Genomic DNA, 22924 nt, shown 5'->3' with positions numbered 1-22924 from the left:
TTCCCACACTGCAATTGCAGTCCTTTGGCCCCTCTCTGTGCCCTTGGCTCCTGGCAGCCTGGGAGAACAGGAGGGATGGGCCCAGGCCTCCGAGTGGTGGACATTCCCTTCTGAGATGGACTGCTGGGCCACATCTGCCCAGTGGGTGCAGCCGCCGCCGCCTCCTCCTCCTCCTCCTCCTGCTCCTCCTCCTCTTCATCCTGCTGCCGCCTCGCCTCTCCCCAGGCGCCTGGGTCTCTGCCCTCACCAGTGCTGACCGACTTGTGCGGGGCTTGAGTATAACTTGCCAAAATCTTTATTCTTTCGATATTTGCAGATATGTGCCACTGTTTCCAACTTTTCATCAACAAAAAGGCCTTTCCAACTCCTTCCAAATTAGAAGACCAGGTGGTGACACACAGCACCTCTGGACATTCCCCCTGTGCGGGGCCGGAGGCGGGCCGGGCCCTGGGACTGCTCTCAGATGAGAAGCGGCCGCCGAGCTCCCCGCTCCAGAGACCCACAGGAACCTTTGTAACTAACCCCACCCCCAGGGAAGGCTAGGAACGCTGGAGCCCGTGCTGGGGGCTGCCCGGGACCAGGCCCGGCTGGACACTGCGCCAGGCTCGCTGCATGGAGAAGAAGGGAGCTCGGCCCCACGCCGGCCGGCCAGCGCGACGAGGCCCAGAGGGGCTGGGGCGCCGAAGCCCGCTGGCCCAGCTGCTCCTGGGGGGAGCTTTCCTGCCCCTCCCCTCCTCTGCTCCTTCCTGCATGGACTTCTGCCGTTCCTGCTCCTGCTCCAGAAGCCGCCGCCACCGCGCTTGCCTTGCCCCCTCTTTTCGGCCTCCCCCTATTTCCTAGGATCCGCATTTGGGTGGACTCTGCCCCAGGAGCTTGGCAGGGCGCAGGGCCTCTTCTGGCCTCTCTCCTCTCTCTCTCCATCCACTGTGCCCTCGGGCCACGCCGACACGCTCGGTGCCACATGCCGCGTGGTGTCTGTGCCGCAGACGGTCCACCGTCTGCTCACTTCTGGACTTTGCTCTCCCCGGTTGTCGTGCCCTGTGCTCCTGGCCAGCCCTCAGCCCCACCAGCCACCTCTCCTGGCCCCTCCCTTCTCTTACACCCCAGCCTCCCGGGCTGTGTGCTCCTCCCACCCTCGGTATTTCGTGTCCTTGCTCTTTTGGGAGGGTCGGGCCCGGATCAGTGACCTGTGCTGCTCTGTATGGTGCCGTGTGTAAGAATAAACCCGTTGGAATACTCGTGGTCTCAGTTCCTTCCCGGTCCCGCCGCCCCGGCCGCCCCTCTGCTAGGGCTGCCCAGGAGGAGGGAATAAGGCGGGAGGGCTGGGAACTCCAGGCAGCTCTCCGCCCAGACCCTGAGCCGCTAACCCGCCTCTTCTTCTCTCTTCCAGTCTCGAAAAGGTGCTGACCTGGACCGGGAGAAGAAGGCTGCAGAGTGCAAGGTGGACAATATCGGGAGCGGCAGGGCCATCCCCATCAAGCAGGTCAGCACTTGCTTTCCCCATGGGCTCAGGGCAGCTGAGAGTGAGGCCCCAGAAGTGCTGGTGGGTGGTTCTTCTTGGGGCCTCTGTGATGAGGGAGATGGTGTAAGTGGTGAGTTTCTTTCTCCCAGGCACAAGTTCTTATGCAGGTATAAGGGTCCATGCTCCTGTTCAGAAACCCAAGGCCCAGCAGCCTCTTCCCCATGCTGCCGCCTTTGGGCCAGCAGCTCTGCCTGTTCTTGCTCATCACCACCAGGGGGCAGCAGAGAGCTACCTGCTGCCCTCAGTTGGTGGCTCCCAGACCTGCTGTTTCTGAGGTAATGGAGCTTCTGGTCCATGGGCTAAGGAAGAGAGTTCTTGAGAGTAACCTGAGGAGAATGCGTGGAAGTGGGTTCTGAGGATGATCCCACCTGAGGGCCATTGGCTCAGTTTTACCAATTTGAGCTTCTTTTTCTTTTTTTTTTTTTTTTTTCCCCTGATGGTATAGGGGTGGAATCCAGGGCCTAATTCATGCAAGGCAAGCACTGTACCACTGAGCTAATCAGCCCCTGTGTTCAATTTTGAGACAGGGTATAAGTTGCCCAGGCTGGCCTTGAACTTACAGTCCTCCTGCCTCAGCCTCCTGAGTAGCTGGGAGTACAGGCACGCACTATACCCAGCTTACCTCTCTTCATTTTCAAAGAAAACAATTCAGTGGAGATGCCATCCCCCTCTGTCTCTACCCCACTTCATTTTGGAGTTACCTCCTGAGAGTTCTAGTCCACCTAATCTTGGTACTCCCAGACCTCCTGTTGGGGGTTCTGGTGCCAGAAAAAAAACAATCTATGAGGGTTGTCTTGGCCAGAGGTGGAAGTATGTAGGGTAGGTGCTCTGGAGCTGCGGGGTGGGTGGGTAGAATGCAGAGGTGTCTCTTTGGAGCATGGGCAGGAGCCTCAGGACCTAAGGTGCCAGTGAGGGCTGAGCGGGTGGTTAGTCTGCCGTTCCCTTCTGCTGCTGACTTGAACCTTGGGATCTGGTGATTGCACACCTTGTGTCTACAGGGGCCAAGTTGCCAGGTTGGGCCCTAGAGGTGACCCGAATGGCCAGAGCTTAGCCAGGGTCTGTGGTCTGGTTAGGCCCTCCTGAGTTGGGACTTGGGATTTACGTGGTAAGGATGGGAGTTTCTGATTCCCTATGAAGATCAATTTTGAATGAGGTGTCCAAGGAGATATGGCAGGGCCCTGAAGGGGGAGCCGTGCCTTGATCTACATCCTGCCTTTTCTGCTTCACCTCTCTCTTGAGATGCTCATTGCACTTAGGTCTGGCAGGGACCACTGCAGTTGGGTTGGCCTCCTGAGGTCACCTGAGAAGGCTGGGAGCATGGACTGGCTGCAGAGTTTTTGCCTTCTCTTGTCTCCCAGGCACACGTTTTGGGGTGTGTGTAGAATCTGGTGACACATAAGCCGATTGACCTCATGTGGTGAGGGGCCTCTTGCTAGGCATAGGCTGGTCTGCTCGGGTGGGAGAGGTGAAGGGAGGCGTGTTCACTTAAGTCAGCCGGAGGCCATTTCATCTGCCCGCATCTTCCCGCCTGGGGCTTGTGAGACTGGGGGTTGGTTATTTATTCCCCCACTGGATGGGTGGAGGGGTAGATGTGAGGGGGCCCAGGAAGCTGCACTCTGGGTGCCAGCCTGGAGTCAGCTGGGTCACTTGAATATTACTTGAGACCGTTCTAGGAGGCCCCTCCCGTGGCCAGCCTGGGGCGGTCCTGCCTGCGGTGGGCGGTCCTCGAGGCTGGCTGCCTGCGCTGCTGATGCAGGCCGGGATCGCTGCTGCTTCCTTTGGGGTGCGCAGGCCCAGGCCCATTCCCGCAAGATGGGCCTTTACCGGTGGGGGCCGGCCCTGCTCGCCTCCCCTCCCAGCGGCCTGGCAGCCTCACCCAACCAGACTGGTCCCACCCGCCAGGTCCGCGCCCTCCCTTTCCCCCCTCCTGCCCCGGTCTCCCCGTTTCTGTTCCTTCCCCTCCCCCCAGCTCCTGCTGGGAGTGGAGATTGCATTTCAGTTGCCATTTGCATTCCCAATCAATCCGGACTCCGCAATTAAGTCGGCTGGCGGAGCTGGGAGGGAGGCGGCGGCGGGAACGGGTCCTCTGGGGGCTGTCGCCTCCGCACCGCTCCCATTCCGTCCCAGATTGCTTCCTGCTCCGCCGTGCGCAGCCGGCCAGGGAGGGGAGCAGGAACCCTGTGGCTCCTTCCCTCTCGGAGCACGGGCTGGGGCCTGGGCTGGGGCCTGGGCTGGGGCCTGGGCGGCCGGCAGGAGGCCTGGGCGGCAGGCAGGTGAGAGGTGGGCGGGGCGTGGGCCGAGGGCGAACCTGCCCGCAGCTCCGCTGGCCGAGCCCTGGGCCCTCCGCCCACACCCTCAGCTAACGAGCCTCATTACCACGCCGGCTGCTTACCTGCCTGTCCCTGAGAGGCGGCCAGGTGATGAAGGTGGAAAAGGGCTTCCCTCCTAGACGAGGCAACGTCTGCCTCCGATCCCTTTCTCAGGGAGGAAGAGGACCTAAGTAGGTCCCAGCAGGAAGGTGCTGAGTCCCTAAGTCCACACTCCCCGTTTGTTGGAGAAAGCAGAGCCAGAGCCAGATGGTTTGTAGAATGTTAAGGGCCAGCTGTGGGCAGAAAAGGGATGGAAGCCTGGCCTCCATCCCCAGGACTGGAAGCTGGGGCTGCACCCAGGGGAGAAGGTGAGGGCAGGCCCTGCTGAGTGTGGACTGAGGGAGGCTGGAGGCTGTGCACAAGCCCCAGGGGAAGGCTGGAGGGGAGCCATCCAGAGGGCAGGAGGAGAGAGTTCTGTGCTGAGGGGCAAGAAAGCTGGGCAGGAGTTCCATCCAGGACACCCACCCTGGGCTCAGAACAGGTGTCCTCCATCCAGGAGGCTCTGCCCCAGCATGCCCACCTGGGAGGTTCCACCACAGTGCCCACTGGCACTTGGTCATTCTTCCTGTAGGAAGTTAGGGATAACTCCTGGTGTCTCCAGAGCCTGATGGCTGTTTGTCCTCACAGGCACCTGTTCTTGGGGCCCTGTGTTTGGGGAGGGGGCGAGCGTGCAGCTAGACTATTTGCTTGGCTCTCAGCCACACTTGCCCTGGCCTTTGACAAGGACACTACATCCAGAGGCAGGTCATCAAGGCTCCAGACCCATCGGCCTGTCTTGTTATCAGAAGCCCACTTTGAGGACAGGGTCTCCCACACTGATGGGGACAAGGAACGGGCTGCATCTTCAGAGGCCCACAATGGCATTTGTCTCTTGAGGGTGGCAGGGGGAGGAGGGGACAGGGGAAGGAAGTAGGGGTGGCCAGGAGTGAAACAGCTGGAAGTGGGAATTACCAAGCTGCTCGCGCCTGGGTTGAGCGCCCTCCCTCACCTCCATCTCGCCTGGGCTGGAAGGGAGAGGTCCGTTGGGAGCCCTTAATCCACCTTCCTCCTAATCTTAACCACTAGGGCTGAGCCTCATTGGAAGAACTAGAGGGGCAGGTACAATTCAGCTGGGTGCTTCCCTCCTCCATGGGAAGACAGAGGTTCTTCCTGCTTTCTCCTGCTGAATCTCCTCATGCCCACTCTCCTGGCCTCCATTCTTGCAGGAGAAGCCATTCCGGGGCTCCTGGCTGCTGCCTTCTGTATGTGTGGTCAGTGTCATTCTCCTTCACCCCTGTGGGTGGAGCCCAGGGCCAGCCCCTGCTCTACCAGCAGTGTGCCCGCAGCCTTTCCTGCTTGGCCCCCGTGTGGGGGTCTGACCACATTCCAGCTCCCCCTGTGGGACTTTGGAATCTGCAGGGAGGGCTGCCTCTTCCCACAGCTCCTGAATCAGGCTGGGGGATCTGCCACCTGGTGTCCACCCACCCTGCTGTGTTGTCTGTAGTCTCAGGGAACCAGCCAGAGCTGGGTGAGGGCGCCTTTTTGGAGTTGTTAGAGGAGCAGGTTTGTCAAGAGGGAGGCAAAGCTGGGGATGGGGCTCTGGTTTCAACCCGGGGCACTTCACCTTCATCACCTGATGGCCAGGGAGCTTTCACCCAGTTCTGGGTCTGCTGTGGCCCAGATACTATCCCAGGTGCTGAGAGTTTATCAGTAAGCAAAACACAGTCCTTACCCTTGCGGAGCTTGTGTTGACCATCACCCCAGCTGACTGCCACCTTTAGAGTGACTTCCCTGCTTACTCAGGAAGTTTGGGGGGCTGAGATGGAAGGTTGGGGCTTCCTGGTGCTTTAGAGCTTGGGGTCTGAGGTGTTCTTGGGATACTTGGGGGTTTGTCTGCCCTATGCAGGAATGCTGCAGGGGGTGGAAGGCCAGGCCCTGCAGAAATCTCTGCTGCTGTTCCACAACTATCTGTGGCGCCTCCTGGGTGGGAGCATCACTGCTGGAGACCCTCTGAGTCTATTGCTGATGTGGCTGTGCAAACGGGGGCTGGGGGGCACCAGGACAGCAGTCCAGGCCACTTCCTGGTCACAGAGCAGAGTTCTGCAGGAGGATTGAGATTTAAAGGCTCTCTGCTCAGCCACATGGCTCAGGAGAAGGTGGGATGCAGGGTGGTGTCACGCAGTGACACTGTGCCTGCCTTCTCTGGTCAAACAGACCCTTCTGGCCTTTGATTGGACCTCTGTCTTCATTGCCCCATGACACAGGGCTGGCTCCTGGCCTGATTAAATCTCTGTTCTTAGGGGATACTGCTGAAGCGGAGTGGCAAATCCCTGAACAAGGAGTGGAAGAAGAAGTATGTGACACTTTGTGACAACGGGCTGCTCACCTACCATCCCAGCCTGCACGTGAGTCCAGGAGGAGCAGTAAGAGGTGGAGGGAGGGTAACAAGATAATCTCTCAGTAATGATCTCAAGTGGGTTTTCCGCTAAGAAGGAACTGCACTTTGAATTGGGACAGGCACATGACCCAGGCCCTGCTGAGCCTGTGGAGGAAGCGCCCCCCCCAGGGATGTTTACCCTGCCCAGTGCTAGGTTGGCAAGGCCAGTCTGTCCCTCCCTTGCCCCTGGGCAGCCAGGCTACACATCCACTTCTAGTGGTTTGAAGAGCTGGCTCCACCCACTTTGGGGATATCTGTAGCCAGGGGTGCCTGTGCTGCTAAGCAGTGACTTTAGCTGGGTCATACCAATGGGGAGTCTTGGGCTCTTGGGCCTAGGAAGGTGGAGGACAAGATGGCAGTTAAGCCACACTGAGGCCTCGTGCAGATGCTCTTGGGAGGAGAGTGGGTGGCGTTATCTGGGAAGAGGACTCTGAGGGCGCGTGGCCTGGCGTTGGGAGTGTGGGTGTTGCAGTGAGTGTAGTGTGGCCCCCGTGGCAGCTCCCCCCACCCTGCCTCTCCCCCTCCCCTCACTGCGTGTCTCCAGCACACAGCTGTCACCAGAATCCATCTCTGTCACCACCCCACTGTGGGGCTAATGAGTTCTCCTGTGAAGCCCCTCAAGCACAGCACGTGGGCCAGCCCCACCCTAGCCCGAGCCCTGGGCCTGCCTCCGAGGGTCCCTGGCCTGCCTCGGAGTGCACATGGTGTTAGGAGGCCCAGCCCAAGGGTGCTGGGATCCATGTTCCCTGTCCACAACCTGCACTGTCCAGACGGCCCTGCAGAGAACACATGAGAAGAGATCTGGGCTTCCTCTCATCTGATTCCTCTGGTACTGGCCCTTCTCCTTAGCTCGGGGCCACCATCAGTTAGATCATTCCTTCTAATAGCCCTGACCCTGCAGGGTAGGACCTGTGCCAGGATGCCAGGTGGCCATTGTCCCTGGAGAGATGGGGAAGGACCACATCCTTTTGGTCTAGCAAGCTCCTTCCTTGCCTTACCTGCCCTCCTCACCCAGGCCTCACCCTTCTCCAGAGTCCTGAAGAGACCACGAGAGAGGCATCAAGGGCCCCTAGTACATCATGACAACAGGGACACAGCATCCTAGGCAGTGAAAGGGCACAGTCTGCACTACCTCCAGACAGTCCACACCTGAGGGAGAGCCAGAGCTGTGCACCAGAGACACTAGTAAGTTCACAGTGTTCCCCAAGGAAAAGGCCCCACAGCTGCCTGTTCACAGGCAGGAGGAACCCAGTGCTCCCATGGGGCATGATTTACCCCTGTCACCAGGCAGGTTAGCACATGCTTTCTGAGTGTGTCCATCTGGACTGAGGAGCTTGGGAACTGGCCTACAGGAAACATCTGGCCCTTGCCTAAGTAGGGTAGCCTCAGCCATCCCTCTCCTGCGTACTTACCAGTTCCTTTCTGATTGTGTGACCCTACCTGGGCACATAGTCTGCCCCTTTGCTGTCCCCTTCCCCAGAGATTGAAGGGATCCAATATGAAGAGGAGGGATGGCAGAAATGTCTTGGAACATGGAGAGAAGGGTCAGTTGTGGTGGAGCGGGGTTTCTGATCTCCAGAGAGGAAGAGGGAAGGCATGTGGACGTGCCCTCTCTCTACACCTGCTGGAGAGCAGAGGCTCAGCGGGCTGTGACTGGTCAGTCATGGGCCAGCAGCTGAGCTGAGACCTGGGCCCCTGACTGATTGTCAGTGTTACCCAGATTTTCCTGCCCTCACCAGGAGCTGCTCCCTTTGGGGAGAAAGTTGCTGACAGGGAGGAGTAGTTCAGGCTGCTGGGAGGCCAGGCTGGGCATCTGAGTCCCCCAGGAGTCCCACTTGTTGCACTATGCGCTTTAGGGACCTGTGACAGTACTTGGGTGCCACGGGCTTCTGGGCCTGTCCTCTTGTCCTTGCAGGGTGAATTCTAAGGGGTGTGACCTGCTGGCCCAGCACCAGGTCCTGCTCCCCTGCCCCCTGGGTCTCAGGGAAGAGGGGCTGTGGCCAAGTCCTCTGAGAGCAGGAGTCCCCCATTGTGAGCAGCAGCTCTTCATTGCCCTGGGCCATGGTCAACTCCCGTATCCCTCCTGCTAGACACGTCTGCCCTGCTCTGCTTATCTTGTCATCTTTCCTCATCAAGAAGTCACAAATCTGGTTTCAAACTGCAGTCCTGGCGACAGAACAAGCCATGGCAGAAACCAGGGCTGCTGTGGGCAGCCGCGCTCTTGGGGCCCAGTTCAGCTCCTGTGTTGGGCTCTTGAAGCCAGCCTCTCCCCTGCTCCCGCCCCTTCACCTAACTGCTCATTTGCCAGCCCTCACCTCTGCCACCTTCCCTGCTCCATCTCCCCTTTGTCCACCAGCCTCCACAGCTCTTTAGTGGCAGTGGTGACCAGGCAGCCTCTTTCCCTGCAAGCAGTGGCTTCCCTGGAGGCTGTGGAGGCTCCATCCCGACTGTGAGAGGAGGGCCTCTGTTGACTCCGGAGTTCAGGCAGGACCCAGGCCTGTCTGGGCACCTGCTGGGGACAGGGCTTGCCTGGGAGCCAGAGCCGTGGCGCCAGGGCCTCCCCTACTGATGGAGGCTGGCCAGGCCTGCGGAGAAGGAGTTGGTGGGCAGGCCTCGAGCTTCGCGCCCGAATCTTGCCTGGCCCAAGAGAGCCTGCCGCAGCCTCCCCCGCTTTGCAGCCAGCGGAGCCATTCACACAATCACCTTCTGTTAATTCTATCTGCAACATCAATTAAATTGTTTGTAGAAACTAATTGAATGTGGCTTAATCACACATCTTAATAGCTTTCCACGCTCTGAACTCGTTGTTAATTCCAGTAATAAAACGAGATGAGAACGCTGGCTGGGTAATTAGCGAGGAGGCTGGGGAAGAAATTGCTGTTTGATGGTGGGTAATAAAGGCAGCCGTGGTGACCGCTCTCCTGAGCAGCCGCTGCCACCGCCACCACCACGCTCCCTGTTCTGCTGACGGAGGGAAACGCTGTTGCTCTGAGCCTGAGGTCCCTGTCCCTGCTGCTGCTCCAGGCTCCATCACTAGAGTGTCCTCCAGGCCCAGGCTCCATGGCTCAGCTCTGGACCTGGAGCTGGCTGGGCCTCGGACCTGGAGGCAGGTGCTGCGGGTGTTGGCCTGCCCGGCGCAGAGTGTCTGTGGGGGGCAGTTAGGTGCTGAGGTTGGGCAGTCTCTTCCCCTGAAGCCAGTTTCTGGCTCCTTGGCCCTGAACCGAGCACCTCTGTGCTGCTCTTGTTCTTGGCATAGGGTCAGCTGCTGCCACGTCCCAGCCTGGGCATCCCGGGCTCAAGTGGGGAAAACTGTTGCAGCAGCAGTGACCTCCTTGTGAACTGGAGCAGCCCGAGCCCCCCCCCCCAGGAGAGGAACTGCAGCTGGGCCTTTGGCCAGCCAGCCGTTGACAGTTGTCTAGAACAGCTGATCCAAGATGCGATCATGTACAGGGACTGGGGATGGGGACTAGCAGGGATCAGGGGTCAGTATGTACAGAGACTGGGGACTCCAGCACGTAGAAGCTGTGTCTGGGAAGAGGGGCAAGACCGTGAAATCACGTGTTGGACACCAGGCTGGAAGCAGACCAGAGGGCCAGCAGTGACTGGGGGTGGAGCTCAGTCAGCGACAGAAGGATCAGGTAGAGGTGCCTTTGGAGGGCCAGGAGGGGTCCCCGGGTATCTCCCACCCAGCCACCTTGGTGAGACGCGGGACGTCTCAGAGTGGTCCTGCTGGGGTGGAGGCTGCTCTGGTTCATTCCCCGTGTCTTCTACAGGTCTGAGACAATGAACAACACCCCAGAGCAGGTGTGCCCTGCAGAACTGGGGTGGCAGGAAGGCACAGACGCAGAGAATGTTAGTAGCAGGAAATGGGGGCTTCTCTTGAGCACACCTTCCAGAAGCGACTCCTGCTCTCTGGTCGTCAGGCCTGGGCCCTCCAGTAGGCTTCTGCCTGGGAAGGCCACCTGGAGAATGAAGGCAGCCACCAGCTCTGCCAGGCCTCGCAGGGCTGGACTTGGCCCAGGCCCTCCCACCGGGTGTTCACTAGTGCAGCCCACCTAGAGCAGGCCTCAGGCCAGAGGCTAGTGTTGGGGGCTCTCATTGCCTTGTTCACTCACCTCTTCCTCACTGGTAACGCCACGTTCTCTTAGTGACCAGGGACCAGGTGGCCCCTAGGCTATTTGATGTCCTCATTCCCAAAGTGAGGGGCCACCCTTGAGCCCTGATAAGACCCCCTGCCCTCCTACTGCTTCCTGAGGGGCAGCCACTCTGCCCTTCTGTGTGGAGAACATTGTCCTGTTTCCTGGGAGCCGAAAGGGTACGGTAACCAAGCAGCCCACCACCCCAGGGGTGCGGGTGGGAGGCCTGGGCATCCACAGGTAGCCATGTTTGGAATGCTCCCCCAGGGAAGAACTTGGATGCCCAACACCCCAGATGCCTGGGAAGGGGACACGAGGAGCCCATTTTTTCTCATCAGCGTAATTAGTCAAATCAAATCAAGCCACGCCGCCTGATCCTTCTCTCAGGAAGGTATAGAGACCCTGGAGGAAGCGCTGGCGTACTATAGAGAGGGGCCCGGAACCACCAGGGAGCCTGGAAGCAGGGTCAGCAGTCGGGAAGGGCAGGCGAGAAGCAGTAGGGGAAGCGGGCCTTCAGGCACAGAGGGCCCTGCCACTGCTCCACCCTGGTGTCTGAGCGGGGCTGGGGTCCAAGCACAGCACACCCCCCACTTCCTAGGGCTTCTTTCTGGCTGACTTGAAAGCTGGCTGAGACCCGGGCCCAGCGCAGGCTCTAGGAGCACAGCCTGAGTCTGGTCTGCTACTTCCTAACTGATCTTGGGTGATAAACCTTCCGTTTCTTCATCTCCAAAACAGGCGCAGAACTCGCCGTCAGGTGGTTGGGAAGATTACGTAAGACAATGTGTGAAGCATACATAGATAATAAACCCTGCTCTAGTGCAGTAACCCCAGCATACAGACGGGCAGATGCACTGACAGTCCCCACCAAAAAAGAGTCTGGGGTGTGAATCCCTGGACCTGCTGCTGCACTCCTCGGTTCAGCAGGGAGAATTAAAGCCTGCTCCTTAAAAGTTTGACAAATGCTTGTTAATCAGGCACCTTCCCAAGGTCTAGGGACTCTCTTAAACTTTGAAGTTCCCAGTGGCCAGCTGGGGTTGGGAGCTTGAGAAATGGGGCTGAGTGCCTCCTGGCCAGCCTTGGAGCTTGGGGTTTCTCCATCATCCATGTCTGAGTCTGCCAGTTCCCTCCTTGGCCACAGGGGTGCTGTCTCCCTGAACCATCTCCAGGTCGTACTCAGTCTCTAAGGACCTCAAGTCTTGCCACTTGGCTCTAGATCCTCGGGTCCCAGTGAGATCCTGTGAGCCCCATGGGGATCTGGTGTGATCCAGACCAGGAGGTGTCTGTGGGCTTCGGAGCCCAGCTTTTTGAGACTGAGCTATCCCATGACTTAGCAAAGCAAGGAAGGACCTAGGAATCGAGGGGTTGGTGCTGGAGACGTGGCTGCCCTGGGATGCCTGTCCTAATGCCTCTGTCTTGTGCACACGGCCTCTAGGATTACATGCAGAACATCCACGGCAAGGAGATCGACCTGCTGCGGACGACGGTGAAAGTGCCAGGGAAGCGCCTGCCCCGAGCCACACCTGCCACAGCCCCGGGCACCAGCCCGCGAGCCAATGGGCTGGCCATGGAGCGAAGCAGTTCACAGCTGGGTGGGGGCACAGGTGAGGCTGCCACCACGGTGGATGCTGAGAGTGGCTGCAGAGGGGCCAGGGAGGCACATGTTCCAGGACCGGCAGTTCTCCGCCCAGGCCTGGGGCTCTGAACACATGGCCAGCCAGCACCATGCTTCAGGAGCATCTCAAGTCACATGCTGTGACCCGGATGCAACTCTAGCAGGGTGGTCAAGTAGCCTTGGCTGTCAGGTGGGCCCAGTGGTCCCAGGACCACCTCACTGCATCTGGAGCCAAGGGAGGCCAGCATCCTAGTTTGCTGTATGGGGCAGAAGGGGACAGAACCATCGGGGGCCACCAGGCAAACATCCTCAGGTCTACAGTGAAACGCGGGTTCTCTGCATGTGAGGGCTGAGTTTAGAGAGGATCCTGAGGGTGGGAGGCACCGTATGTCTAGTGATCTGGAGTAAAGTCGGGCTGAGAGGGGGTTATGGCCGCAGGGCAGCCTGGGCTGCTTTTGGTGTGATAGCACGGGCTTTGGTAAAAGGCCCTCTGTCCCCCAGTGCTCCCTTCCTAGCACCGGCTCATCCTCCTCCCCTGGGCTTCTGCTCCTAAGCCCCCACCCTTGCTGGGATGGTCTTGCCCAGTCAGTTGCCCTGAGCTGCCTGGGTTCCTGGATCTCTCCTCCATGTATACCTGCTCGTCCTCCTAGACCATCAGAACTTACTGTCTCTGGGCCCAGGAACTGCTGCTGGGGACACTGCCTTGTCCTGTCCCCATGCCCAGCCTGAGGTGTCAGCAGGGCAGGCTCTCAGCCAGGGTGCATGTGGAGATGCTGGGGTGTTCTGTTTGTCACAGTGATAGATGGTGTTGGATTTAATGGACAGGGGCTGGGAACACCAAGTCCCCTGGAGGTGACCCCAGTCAACAGTCACTCCCTCGAAAGGCTGGTGGGACTTGTGCTGAGGAAGTCCAGGCCGAGGGGTGGTAGGTGAGGTGCAAGCACCCAAGTGTGGTCCTTGTTTGAGGCAAGGCGCATGTGGCCACCACTGACCCAGCTGGCCGTGTGGGGGCAGCCAGGCAGTACCGACTGGGCTGGCCAGGTGTAGTGGATGTCCACACCAGGTCCCAGGGCCACATCACCACCGTGATGTCGAGACTCTTGTCCCTGTTTTCAGGAGGAAATCAGGGCTCAGACACCTGAGAACACAGCCCGACGGTGAGCGGGAAGCTGCCGTTTGGACCTTAGCGAGCCTGAGGGGACTCGTTCTGTTCCCTCCTCTGAGCCGCCCTGAGCTCAGAACAAGGGAGCCCTTGAAGTGAGCGAGGGACAGCTCTAACAGTGAAGGAAGCTGAGGAGACAGTCCCCCCACCGGGGTGGCTAAGAGCCTGGGGTGTGCCGGGTGGGGCCTGGCCCCAGTGGCACAGATGGGAGGCTGGGGGTGTTCCTCCGTGCGGAAGGCAGGGTCTGGAGCCCCTCTGGTCAGGGTGGGTGCTCTCAGGAGGAGGCGCAGCACAGGCTTGCCGAAGGGGAGCCTGGGGAGCTGAGCCTTGGAGTCAGGTGGCCAGAGGGAAGCAGAAGGCCGCTGTCCTGTCCCCGTCCTGGGCCCTGATGTGCTTCACACTGCTGCCATAGTCACAGTGCCCACCCAAGAGCAGGAGCGCATGGACGGCGCTCACCAAGCCCCTTCCCGCTGCCGCACGCTGACACCGACCCTCGCGCACACTCACACATGTCTCTCGCTCACCGGGCGATGTTAACATCTCATTATCTTTGTTACTGTAATTACATTATCCGCTGCTTTATGCAGAATTATCCTCGGAGGACTAATTGATGGCTCCATGTTTAATTCATTAATCATTAGCATCAAATTCGACAATTACAGTGCACACTGATTGTGGGATTGCAGGCGTAATGAGGGGAGAATTAACAAAGAAAAGGGAAAGCACTTTCCCTCCCTCAGGGTTTTGGGTTGGGGGCTTGGGAGGAAGTTGGGCTGTGATGTCTTTGATGGGGCCTGGGGTGGAGGGGGTAGGATTTGGAACCTGGGAGGGGATGAAAGCAGGAAGTGGTGGGGAGAAGCCAGGGTCCCTGGAAGGTTTGCCGAAGGTGGGAGAGAAAGGCCCATCCAGGAGGGACCCGCGAGACCCAAGGAGGGGCTGGGCAGGATTCAGAAGGGCAGTGTCAGTGCATTACCCTGGGCTGGCCTTGTCCCCGCGTCACCATGTGCTGACCCTGTGTCTAGTTCTCTCTGGCTGTTAGGATGAATACAAGAAAACACCGAGCTCACGCCTGCTTCTGCGCGCTGGGTGTCTGGCCCGCTCTCAGACGGCCGTGTCCGCTCAGGCCTTCCTGTCCACCCGCCTCCATGCACTTGCAGGGCCAGCCTGGCCCCCGCTTGCTTTCGCCCCTGGCTGTTCACCTTTCTGCTAACCTCCACACCTGGCTGGCACCTTGGCCCATTTAAACATCCTGGCTTTGGCCCACCTGTTCCCAGAGCCCTGTGGCCGCTTCTCTTGGCTTGGGAGTATTGAAGAAGGGGAGGGACACCTGGGTTCTCAGCATCCTGCTCCGGCCCTTTAAGGCTCAGAGGCCCATGGCTGTGTTGCCAGGCTCTCTGCAGCAGGGACTCAGCCTGGGCGGGGGCCAGGAGAAGGCTGAGGTACTCTGGGGCTTCACGGCTGGCCACATCTGCCCAGCCTGGTACTCCTAGGCCTTCCGCTCCCCTGGGCTCTGCTGTTCTTCCCTGATGGGAAACGAAAGATTAATTTTCTCCAGCCCAACAGGATAATTACTAATACTAATTAGACATAATTACTTGAATTTGATACACTTATTTCTCGTTAGAATGGCAGCAAGTCTTAGGCAAATCAAATGACATATGTGGACCAGCACACAGAGTATAGGGCCTGAGCCAAGGGACGATGGCACCTTGGCCAGGAGCCCCTCCAAGACCCTTGCAGTGTCCTGTGACCCTACCCTTTCCAGTTGCAGTCACAGTGAGATGTTGTGAGCTGTTGTGGTTCATGGAGAGAGGGGGCAAGAAGGTCCAGGGGGCCCTGTGAGGCCGCAGGCTCCACAGTGTGCCTGGCCTGCACCTGATGACCCTCCCGCTCTGGCCATTACCCTGCTGTGGCCCTTTTTCCAAGAAGGTGTTTCTAGGTGGCTCCCATTGGCCTCCCCTCCCAATCTGACTTTCCGCCTTCAGGTGCCCCCCACTCGGCCAGTAGCACATCCCTGCACTCCTCCAAGCGCCCCCTGGGCAGCTCGGCCTGGGCCAGCACCAGCACTCCTGCTCCCTTTCTAGTACTGACCGGTGGAGGGAGGCCACTGCCCTGCCCGGCACACAGCACCCTGGTGAGTGGTGGCTCTCTGCTTCCCACTCTTCTGGCACCTGGTTAGGTGACAGAGAGGAGGGGAGGCTGCAGCTGGACGGTGCCCAGGCTGAGGGGGGCCCAGTGGAGCCCTCCAGCGCTCATGGCAGGCACTGCACTGGGGGCCGGGGACCCTGACCTTTTGGAGCAGGAGTAGGAGCTCTGGCCCTTCTCCAGCCCCTGCCTGGGCTTTCTGCCATCCGCCCCTCCCCTTGGCTCCAGTCTGGCCCTCCAGCCAGCGCCGGAGGCCCGCCCTCTGCAGCTCCTCCTCCCCGTGTCCCCAGGCGGCGCTGGTGGCGCTCCCGCATCCCCATCAGCCCCCTGCGCAGCCAGCTCATCAGCCTCTCCGCGGGGGGGACAGGGAAGCGGCTGAGTAGGGAGGTCGGCGGCTGGGGACTCTAAGCCGTGAGAACCAGTTCTGAAGGCGGCATGGCCCACCACCGTGGGCAGGGTCCCTGCAGAGTTGTCCTAAAGGTTCTTTCCACCTGTGCTGCTGTCCCCCAGGGCCAGACTGCCTCCTCCCTCCCACCCGCCTAGCTTACTCGCCTGGGATCCTCGTTTCCCCCCCTTCATTTCCTCCTTTGCGTCCCCCAACCTGCCCCTACCCTCTTGGTAGTTCAAAGGCTAAAAAAAAAAAAAAAAGTTGTGACAACTCTCCTGTCCCTTCTACCCCCTAGTGGCAAATGAAGGTGAAAAGACAGGGAGATAACCCAGGGTGTCACCTGCCCCTGGTAAGCCAGGAAGTGGGCAGACAAGCCTGTCCCCTGCCTCGCCCCAGCCTACCCGGGGGGCACACTTGCTGCCCTCCCTGATGACTCCCAGAGGTCCGCCCCAGGCCCAGCCTCTGAGCACTGAGCTTCCTTCCTGAGCGTGCCCACTGTGAGGAAGGGCCTCGCCATTAGTCTCTGCCCACCCATCCATGGCTGGGCCCTTCCCTTGGGTCACTGGCTGATGGCCTGCGCTGGCCTTGGTGAGACCCCTCTGTTGAGTCTGAGGGAGGCAGAGAGGCAGGGAGGGAGCGCGTCTGCCTCTAATGAAGTTTGACATTTAGTGGTGAGCGCCGGGCGGGGTGTGGGAGCCGGAGCTTGATTAGCGCGCTCTAATTGACAGTAATTAGGCAGCTCCCTGATTGTTTCTAATTCTGCTATTAATTGTGAGGAGCGGGGAGTGTGATTGAGGATAAATTTGGTGCGGAGCTGCTGGGGCTTCAGCTCCCTGAGTTCCCTGGGCCGCCTTCCACCCCTCCAGGCTGCAGCAGCCGGGGCCTCCCTCTGCCGTTCTCTGCCCGCCTCAGTTTCCTTCTCTGCCCGTTTCCTCTTCCACCGCTGGGGGCCTTGGGGGCCTTGGGACTGGGAGACCTGGGCAGGACCCCATCCCAGAGAGGGTGCAGGCCCGCGGGCTCTTCAGGTGCGGCCTGTACAGTGGCAGGACTGCTCTCCCCAGGCCACCTCTCCTCTTCCCACACATCTCCACCTCTCCCCTCACCAGCCAGTGGCCCAGCTGAGGTGCTCAGTTCCAGCCCCAAGCTGGAGCCTCCCCCATCTCCCCACTCCAACCGGAAGAAGCACCGTCGGAAAAAGAGCACCGGGACCCCCCGACCAGACGGCCCCAGCAGTGCTGCTGAAGGTTAGGGGGACCCAGAGGGAGAGTGGGCCTAGGAGGTGGGCAGTGGGGTCTGGGCACAGCACTCCAGAAGTCATGCCGGTTTTTCCAGATCGGTGGATGCGGCACTTTCTAGGAATAATAGGTAGAAGTAACTCCATAACCTCTTTCGATCATTTGGACCCAGGATTTTGGGAAACGTCCTGTTTCCTCTCCCTGAAACAGCTGGGAGCTTCTGTCCTCTTCCCACCCCCTTCTCTTTGTGATTCTGGGAATTGAAGGTAGGGGTGCGTGATCACTGAGCCAGCTCTTCTGTATTTTGAGATGGGGCCTTGCTAAATGGCCCAGATTGGCCTCAGACTTGCAATCCTCCTGCCTCGGCCTCCTGAGTGGCTGGGATTACTGTGCCCAGCCCTTCTGTCATTCTTAAAGTCAGAGCCGGCGAGCTGCTATGTAGCTCCTCCAAGAGTTGCCGGGAGGGACCTGCTTTCTGTGTTTCTTGTATCACCCACAAGTGTTGTGAGTGCTTCGCATTTGTGCCTGGGTCAGCTGAGTTCTCCTGAGCCAAAGAGCCCCAGTCCTTGACCAATTTCCTCTCTCAGTCTCTTAATCACAGTGCTGCTCCTTCCCCCGACTCTCTTCCAGCCTCCCCCTTCTCCGTGACTGGAGTCTCTTGGCTCCCAAGTGACTTCTGTGGACTCAGTTGCTTATTTCTGTTCTGACTCTAGGGTTAGGGGTGTGGGTCAGGTGGGTGGAGATGGCTGCCCTTTTGCAGCCAGCCTGGGACACACAGTGATACTTAGCCATCATGGCACAGGTGTCCGCTATGGTCCAGGAACCAGAGCCCACAAGCGCTGGGGGAGCCAGAGGCTGAGGCGAGAGCTAGGTGGGGCGCGAGACTGGTGCCTGGGGAGAGAAAGGCGCTGCGTTTATCATGTGGCAAGGCGGTTCTGTTAAGGGTCCTGAGAGCAGGGGCCCAGCGGAGGAGGACTTCCAGGGCCCAGATGGCACCGAGGAGAGGCTGCCGCGCAGAGGTGCAGCGACGACTTGGGTGGGACAGCCCTGGGCCTCCCACCAGTTCACATGCTGTCTCTGCAGCCCCAGCACAAGTCACACTACCACCTCGAGGGCAGGGGCCGCTGGGAATGAGATCCATGTGGCTGTCCTCCAGGGCTCGGAGCACAGCTTGGAAGAGCATCATCGCAGTGCTTGGGGTCACAGTCCAGCCCCAGCACTTGTCACTACAGATGTCCTCAGGTCCCGATTGGCTCACATCCTACAGTTCCTGGAGAAACCGTCTCCCCCCATTTGCCCTTCCTGCCTGTCTGTGCCAGGGCAGTGGGGGAGGGGCCCCACTCCCAAGAGCCCCACGCTGACGCCGTCAGGAATATTGGGTTTAATGAGCTGCAAAATGAGGCGGCTGCAGCTGACATGTACGAATGGTGCCCACCACCGCCTCCCGCGCCACACTCGCCTTCCAGCGCCCGTCGTAGCCTTCTCCAGACGCTGGGCCCGGCTTTCTCCAGGTGCCCCTCTCTGGTCCGGACCACACGTGGCAGTGCTGGGGAAGCCAGAACTTGCACCCCACTGCCCGAGGCTCCACAGGTGGCTAGGAGCTTGCACTCGTCTTGCAAGGTCACCTGCCAGTGGTCCTGGAGCATGTGCCCTGGGGCCGGTGGCCACGGCTGGGGAGGAGGACGCGTGCAAGTGGAGCTGTGCCACCGGGTGCCCTGACGTGACTGCCCTCCCCCACAGAGGCAGAGGAGTCCTTTGAGTTTGTGGTGGTGTCCCTCACCGGGCAGACGTGGCACTTCGAGGCCTCAACGGCGGAGGAGAGGGAGCTGTGGGTGCAGAGTGTACAGGCCCAGATCCTGGCCAGCCTGCAGGGCTGCCGCAGCGCCAAGGACAAGGTGGGCAGGGGGGCGGCCACCCCGAGTGCCTGGCGGGGAGATGGTGCTGTGGCTGACTGAGTCCTGTCTCCCTCCTGGGGCAGACCCGCCTGGGGAACCAGAACGCAGCCCTCGCGGTGCAGGCCGTGCGCACGGTGCGAGGCAACGGCTTCTGCATCGACTGCGACGCCCCCAGTGAGTGTCCCGGCCGTGGCCCTGGGAGGGGGGCTGCAGCTGCAGAGCTGGCAGGTGGCGGGGGGCCTTCCCCGTGTCCCCTCTCTGGTCACCCTTGCCATATTATTGTCCTCTCCTTGCCTAGACCCCGACTGGGCCAGCCTGAACCTGGGCGCCCTGATGTGCATCGAGTGCTCAGGAATCCACCGGCACCTGGGGGCTCACCTGTCCCGGGTCCGCTCCCTGGACCTCGACGACTGGCCACCTGAGCTGCTGGCTGTCATGACTGCGATGGGCAATGCACTGGCCAACAGCGTCTGGGAGGGGGCCCTGGATGGCTATGCAAAGCCCGGGCCTGAAGCCTGCAGGTGAGCAGATGGGGCCCTGACGTTGGCCAGGATGGGGGACAGCTGGCGCTCCCAGTGTGGGGAAGATATGCTGGGGATAGTGCCCAGCGGCTGTGACAGTGTTAGAAGGGTTAAACTAGCCATTGCTCTGCCTGGCAGTTGGCCCCTTGGGTGCCCCTCCCCCTCGGCACCTGTCACTCAGGCGCCTCACAACAACAGGCCCTTTCTGAGCTGTTATCAGCAGGTCAGGGGGCCATCAGGAGGCGCATGCGCAGGGCTCCTATCGCTGTGTGGTGCAAGGCCCTGGCCTGTGCTGTGAGATGGGGAGAATGGGTGGTAGATAGGGTCGCTGTGGCCCAGCACGGGCCACCCGCTTTGTTCTAGCACTGCCAATGGGAGAGAGTACAGATGACCAGATAAGCTGCTGCTCGGGCCTGCCTGGATTCTTCCTGCCCTCTCGGCCCCATGTCCCTGCTGCCCCCCTGGGGCTTCCCTTCAGTGTCCCTTCTTTTCACTTATGCCTTCCTTTTACATTCCCCGCTGCCCCTGAATGCCTGGCGTCTCTGGGGCTTCCCTCTCCTCCACACTTTCATGCAACTCGTACCCGGCCTCCCTGTCCCCCACCTGGGTGCTCCATGCCTTCTCAGCCACCTACAGCCCCCGCAGGCTCGGTGCCCTTCGGTGGCTCATGCTTTGACGGACCTGTGCTTGCAGAGAGGAGAAGGAGCGCTGGATCCGGGCCAAGTACGAGCAGAGGCTCTTCCTGGCCCCGCTGCCGAGCTCGGACGTGCCACTGGGGCAGCAGCTGCTCCGGGCCGTGGTGGAGGATGACCTGAGGCTGCTGGTGATGCTGCTGGCCCACGGGTCCAAGGAGGAGGTGAACGAGACGTACGGGGACGGGGACGGGAGGACGGCTCTGCACCTGTCCAGTGCCATGGCCAACGTAGTCTTCACACAACTGCTGATCTGGGTGAGTGGGGGCGCCGCCGACCTACCCTGGCCTTTTTGCCCCAACCTTCAACAGCCCCCCAAACTTTCCTGCCAACTGTGAACGTGTTTCCTCCGGCAGTACGGGGTGGACGTGAGGAGCCGGGACGCGCGGGGCCTGACCCCACTGGCCTATGCCCGCCGGGCCGGCAGCCAGGAGTGTGCAGACATCTTGATCCAGCACGGCTGCCCTGGGGAGGGCTGTGGCTTGGCACCCACCCCCAACAGAGAGCCGGCCAACGGTACCAACGCCTCTGCTGAGCTGCACCGCAGCCCCAGCCTCCTGTGAGGCCCAGGAAGAAGGCAGAGAGGCCAGAAGGACTTCGTGGCTTGGGACCCTCCTCCCCGCAGGCACTGGGGGAAGCGGGCACAGAGCCAGAGAAGCAGGGACACGCAGCCAGGATGAGAGGAGGGAGAAGTCAAAGGGATCCGAGGAGAGGTCTGGGGTTCGAGCTGCAGCAGAGGGAGGGAGCACGGTGCTCGGCCCTCTGCCCTGCAGGGCCACTGAGAAGGGACGGACCCTTTGGAGGTGCCTGTGAGGAGAGGGGGGCGGGACCTCTCCCTCCTCCAGACCCCTGCCTCCTAGTGCCAGCCCCCACAAGCACAGGGCACAGGATGGGGGTGCTGGATGAAAGAGACAAGAGGGTGATCTGTGAGTCCCATGTAAAATTTGTACATTGGAATATTTATGTTTGTGTACATACTTGGTGAGCGTGTATGAGGAGCCAATAAACCAGACGTGTGTGGCCCTGCTTCTCCTTCACACTCCTCCCCTCTGGGAGTGCCCCTCGCCTCCACCTCTGCTCATTTTTGCTGTCTCTGTTCTAAGGCTTTCTCCCTCCCTGTCAGTCAGACCCCAGGCTTCTTTCCCTCAGCCGCCGCCTTGCATCAGTTTCTCTCGCTCTCCTGGCAGCGGTGTAGCCGTTTGTGGGCAGCACGGGGAACCTGCTGGGACGGAGCAGCCCTTCTTCCCCTCGGGTGCTGCCTTCACTGCACCCCTGCCCCCACCACCCCCAGGAAGCTTTCCAGTGGTCTCTGACATCAGTGTCCTACCTAGTGACGGCACGCCACAACCCGGCCCTGGCCACAGTGTACCAGAGGGCAGGAGCATGCCCCTCCCTGGGAGTCTGAGAATGTGCCAGGACCTTCGAGCTGATGCCACAGGGTGGGCAGCTAGCTGCTGAACAAGGCGGCTGGGGCACAGGGGCCTGGGCTTTGCTTGTGAGCAAAGGGGAGGGGGTGGCAGAGCAGCCACCTGGACGCCCACCAGCAGCTTGCCCAGCTGGGGGCAGGACAGGAGCCCCTGCCTTTCTTTCTCAGCATATCCCTCTTCTCCAGGGATCCAGGGGCAACTGTACTGGCTCTTGAAGGGCAAGAACTGGCTAAGTTCAGGTCCCAGCTCGCAGGAGCCTGTTGTTCCCCGTTCCTGAAACCACTCTGCTGGCAGCCCATGTTTCCTGAAGCCTCTTGGGTCCATGGCAGGTGTGCTGGCTGGTGCCCTGCGTGGGCACCTGCCTACATGTAGTAAATAACCAAGTAACGCTACTCAGAGAGGAAACCAGGTTTTATTTCTTTGTCCACGTCCCCTTTTGCAAGGCTGTTAAGAGCCTTACACGTAGATCAGGGCAGAAGAGCCAGGGCCATGATGTGTGGGACTGGGTTCCTGGACTTGGGGAAACTAGCAGCAGTCACCTCCAGACTCCCTCAAGACAAGCCGCTCGGGCCGGCGGGACCCTGCTCAGCCAGGCACAGAGCCAGGGGAGACGCACAGCATCCTTGGTGGTGGCTGGTCCCTCCGGCCTTTCTGCTCAGTGCTCACTTGCCCTCCACACTGGGCGTGGAGCTAGAGCCTCTGCCCCAACCCTGCTGAAGGGACAGAGCTGTCCTTGTCAACCTCTGTCTGACTTATCTCCTCAAGACAACCTAATCCTGTTGGTTCCCTGAGCAGGGTGACTCTAAGGAACCAGGGGGACTTAGCCTTGGCGGGTCAGGCCAGGGACCCGGCAGGTCTGGACTTCAGACTTTAAGCTGTAATCAGAAGCCCAGCTGAAACTTAGCCGAGGGGCACAGACAGCCTGGGCCTAGGGGTCCTCACTCAACAGTAGACCTTTCTATCGTCACTGACCAGCCGCAGCTCCCGGCTGCTTGCTTTGGGAGAAACGGGCTGCTCAGGAAGGGCAACCCCAGTCGAGCCATAAGACGAGTCAATGAGACATTGACTGATTTGTCATTCCAGGAGCAATCGTTGGTCCTCTGAGGAGGGTACGGGGGTTGGTGGGGCGTTTGGCTTCCCTCTGACCCTTACTTGAACACCCTGGGTTCCCGTCTTAGTTGTAGCCTGCTGTTTGTCTTCTCCATGGCCTGTTCACACTAGCTCTCCTCTCCACCAAGATGGCCAAGTTCTTCCCAAGCAGCTGGCCTGCCGTGAACCGGCCTCAGCCGGTCTCCCTAACAGTCCCTCTGCCTGCAGTCAGTGCAGTGTGTCTGGAGGGTGTAGCTCGGGTGTTTGCTTTATCCACCAACACCGTCCCTTCCAATCCCACAGCCTCGCTCTGGT

At 60.1% G+C, this 22924-nt stretch overlaps 1 protein-coding gene across 5 annotated transcripts in view; it reads left to right on the top strand.

Moving 5' to 3' along the window:
* Agap3 (ArfGAP with GTPase domain, ankyrin repeat and PH domain 3) overlaps positions 1-21113 on the top strand; it is a 52962-nt gene extending 31849 nt beyond the window's left edge. For 2 of the 5 annotated variants that reach the window (XM_026379790.2, XM_026379793.2), the window contains 8 exons: positions 1391-1483; positions 6171-6275; positions 11876-12044; positions 18726-18880; positions 18964-19054; positions 19179-19401; positions 20095-20350; positions 20450-21113. In XM_026379790.2, the coding sequence (XP_026235575.1) occupies positions 1391-1483; positions 6171-6275; positions 11876-12044; positions 18726-18880; positions 18964-19054; positions 19179-19401; positions 20095-20350; positions 20450-20656 (1299 nt within the window). In that variant the 3' untranslated portion in view covers positions 20657-21113. Of the gene's footprint in view, positions 1-316; positions 1233-1390; positions 1484-6170; positions 6276-11875; positions 12045-16856; positions 16995-18725; positions 18881-18963; positions 19055-19178; positions 19402-20094; positions 20351-20449 lie in introns of those variants that run through there. The other 3 variants (XM_026379792.2, XM_026379791.2, XM_026379789.2) reach the window with 2 other exon arrangements.
* The last annotated feature ends 1811 nt before the right edge of the window (positions 21114-22924 follow it).

The sequence above is a fragment of the Urocitellus parryii genome, chromosome 3, assembly GCF_045843805.1.
Source record: "Urocitellus parryii isolate mUroPar1 chromosome 3, mUroPar1.hap1, whole genome shotgun sequence".
Taxonomy (NCBI): Eukaryota; Metazoa; Chordata; class Mammalia; order Rodentia; family Sciuridae; genus Urocitellus; species Urocitellus parryii.
Note: the sequence above shows the minus strand (reverse complement) of the source record. Positions and strands in the feature narration are given on the sequence as shown.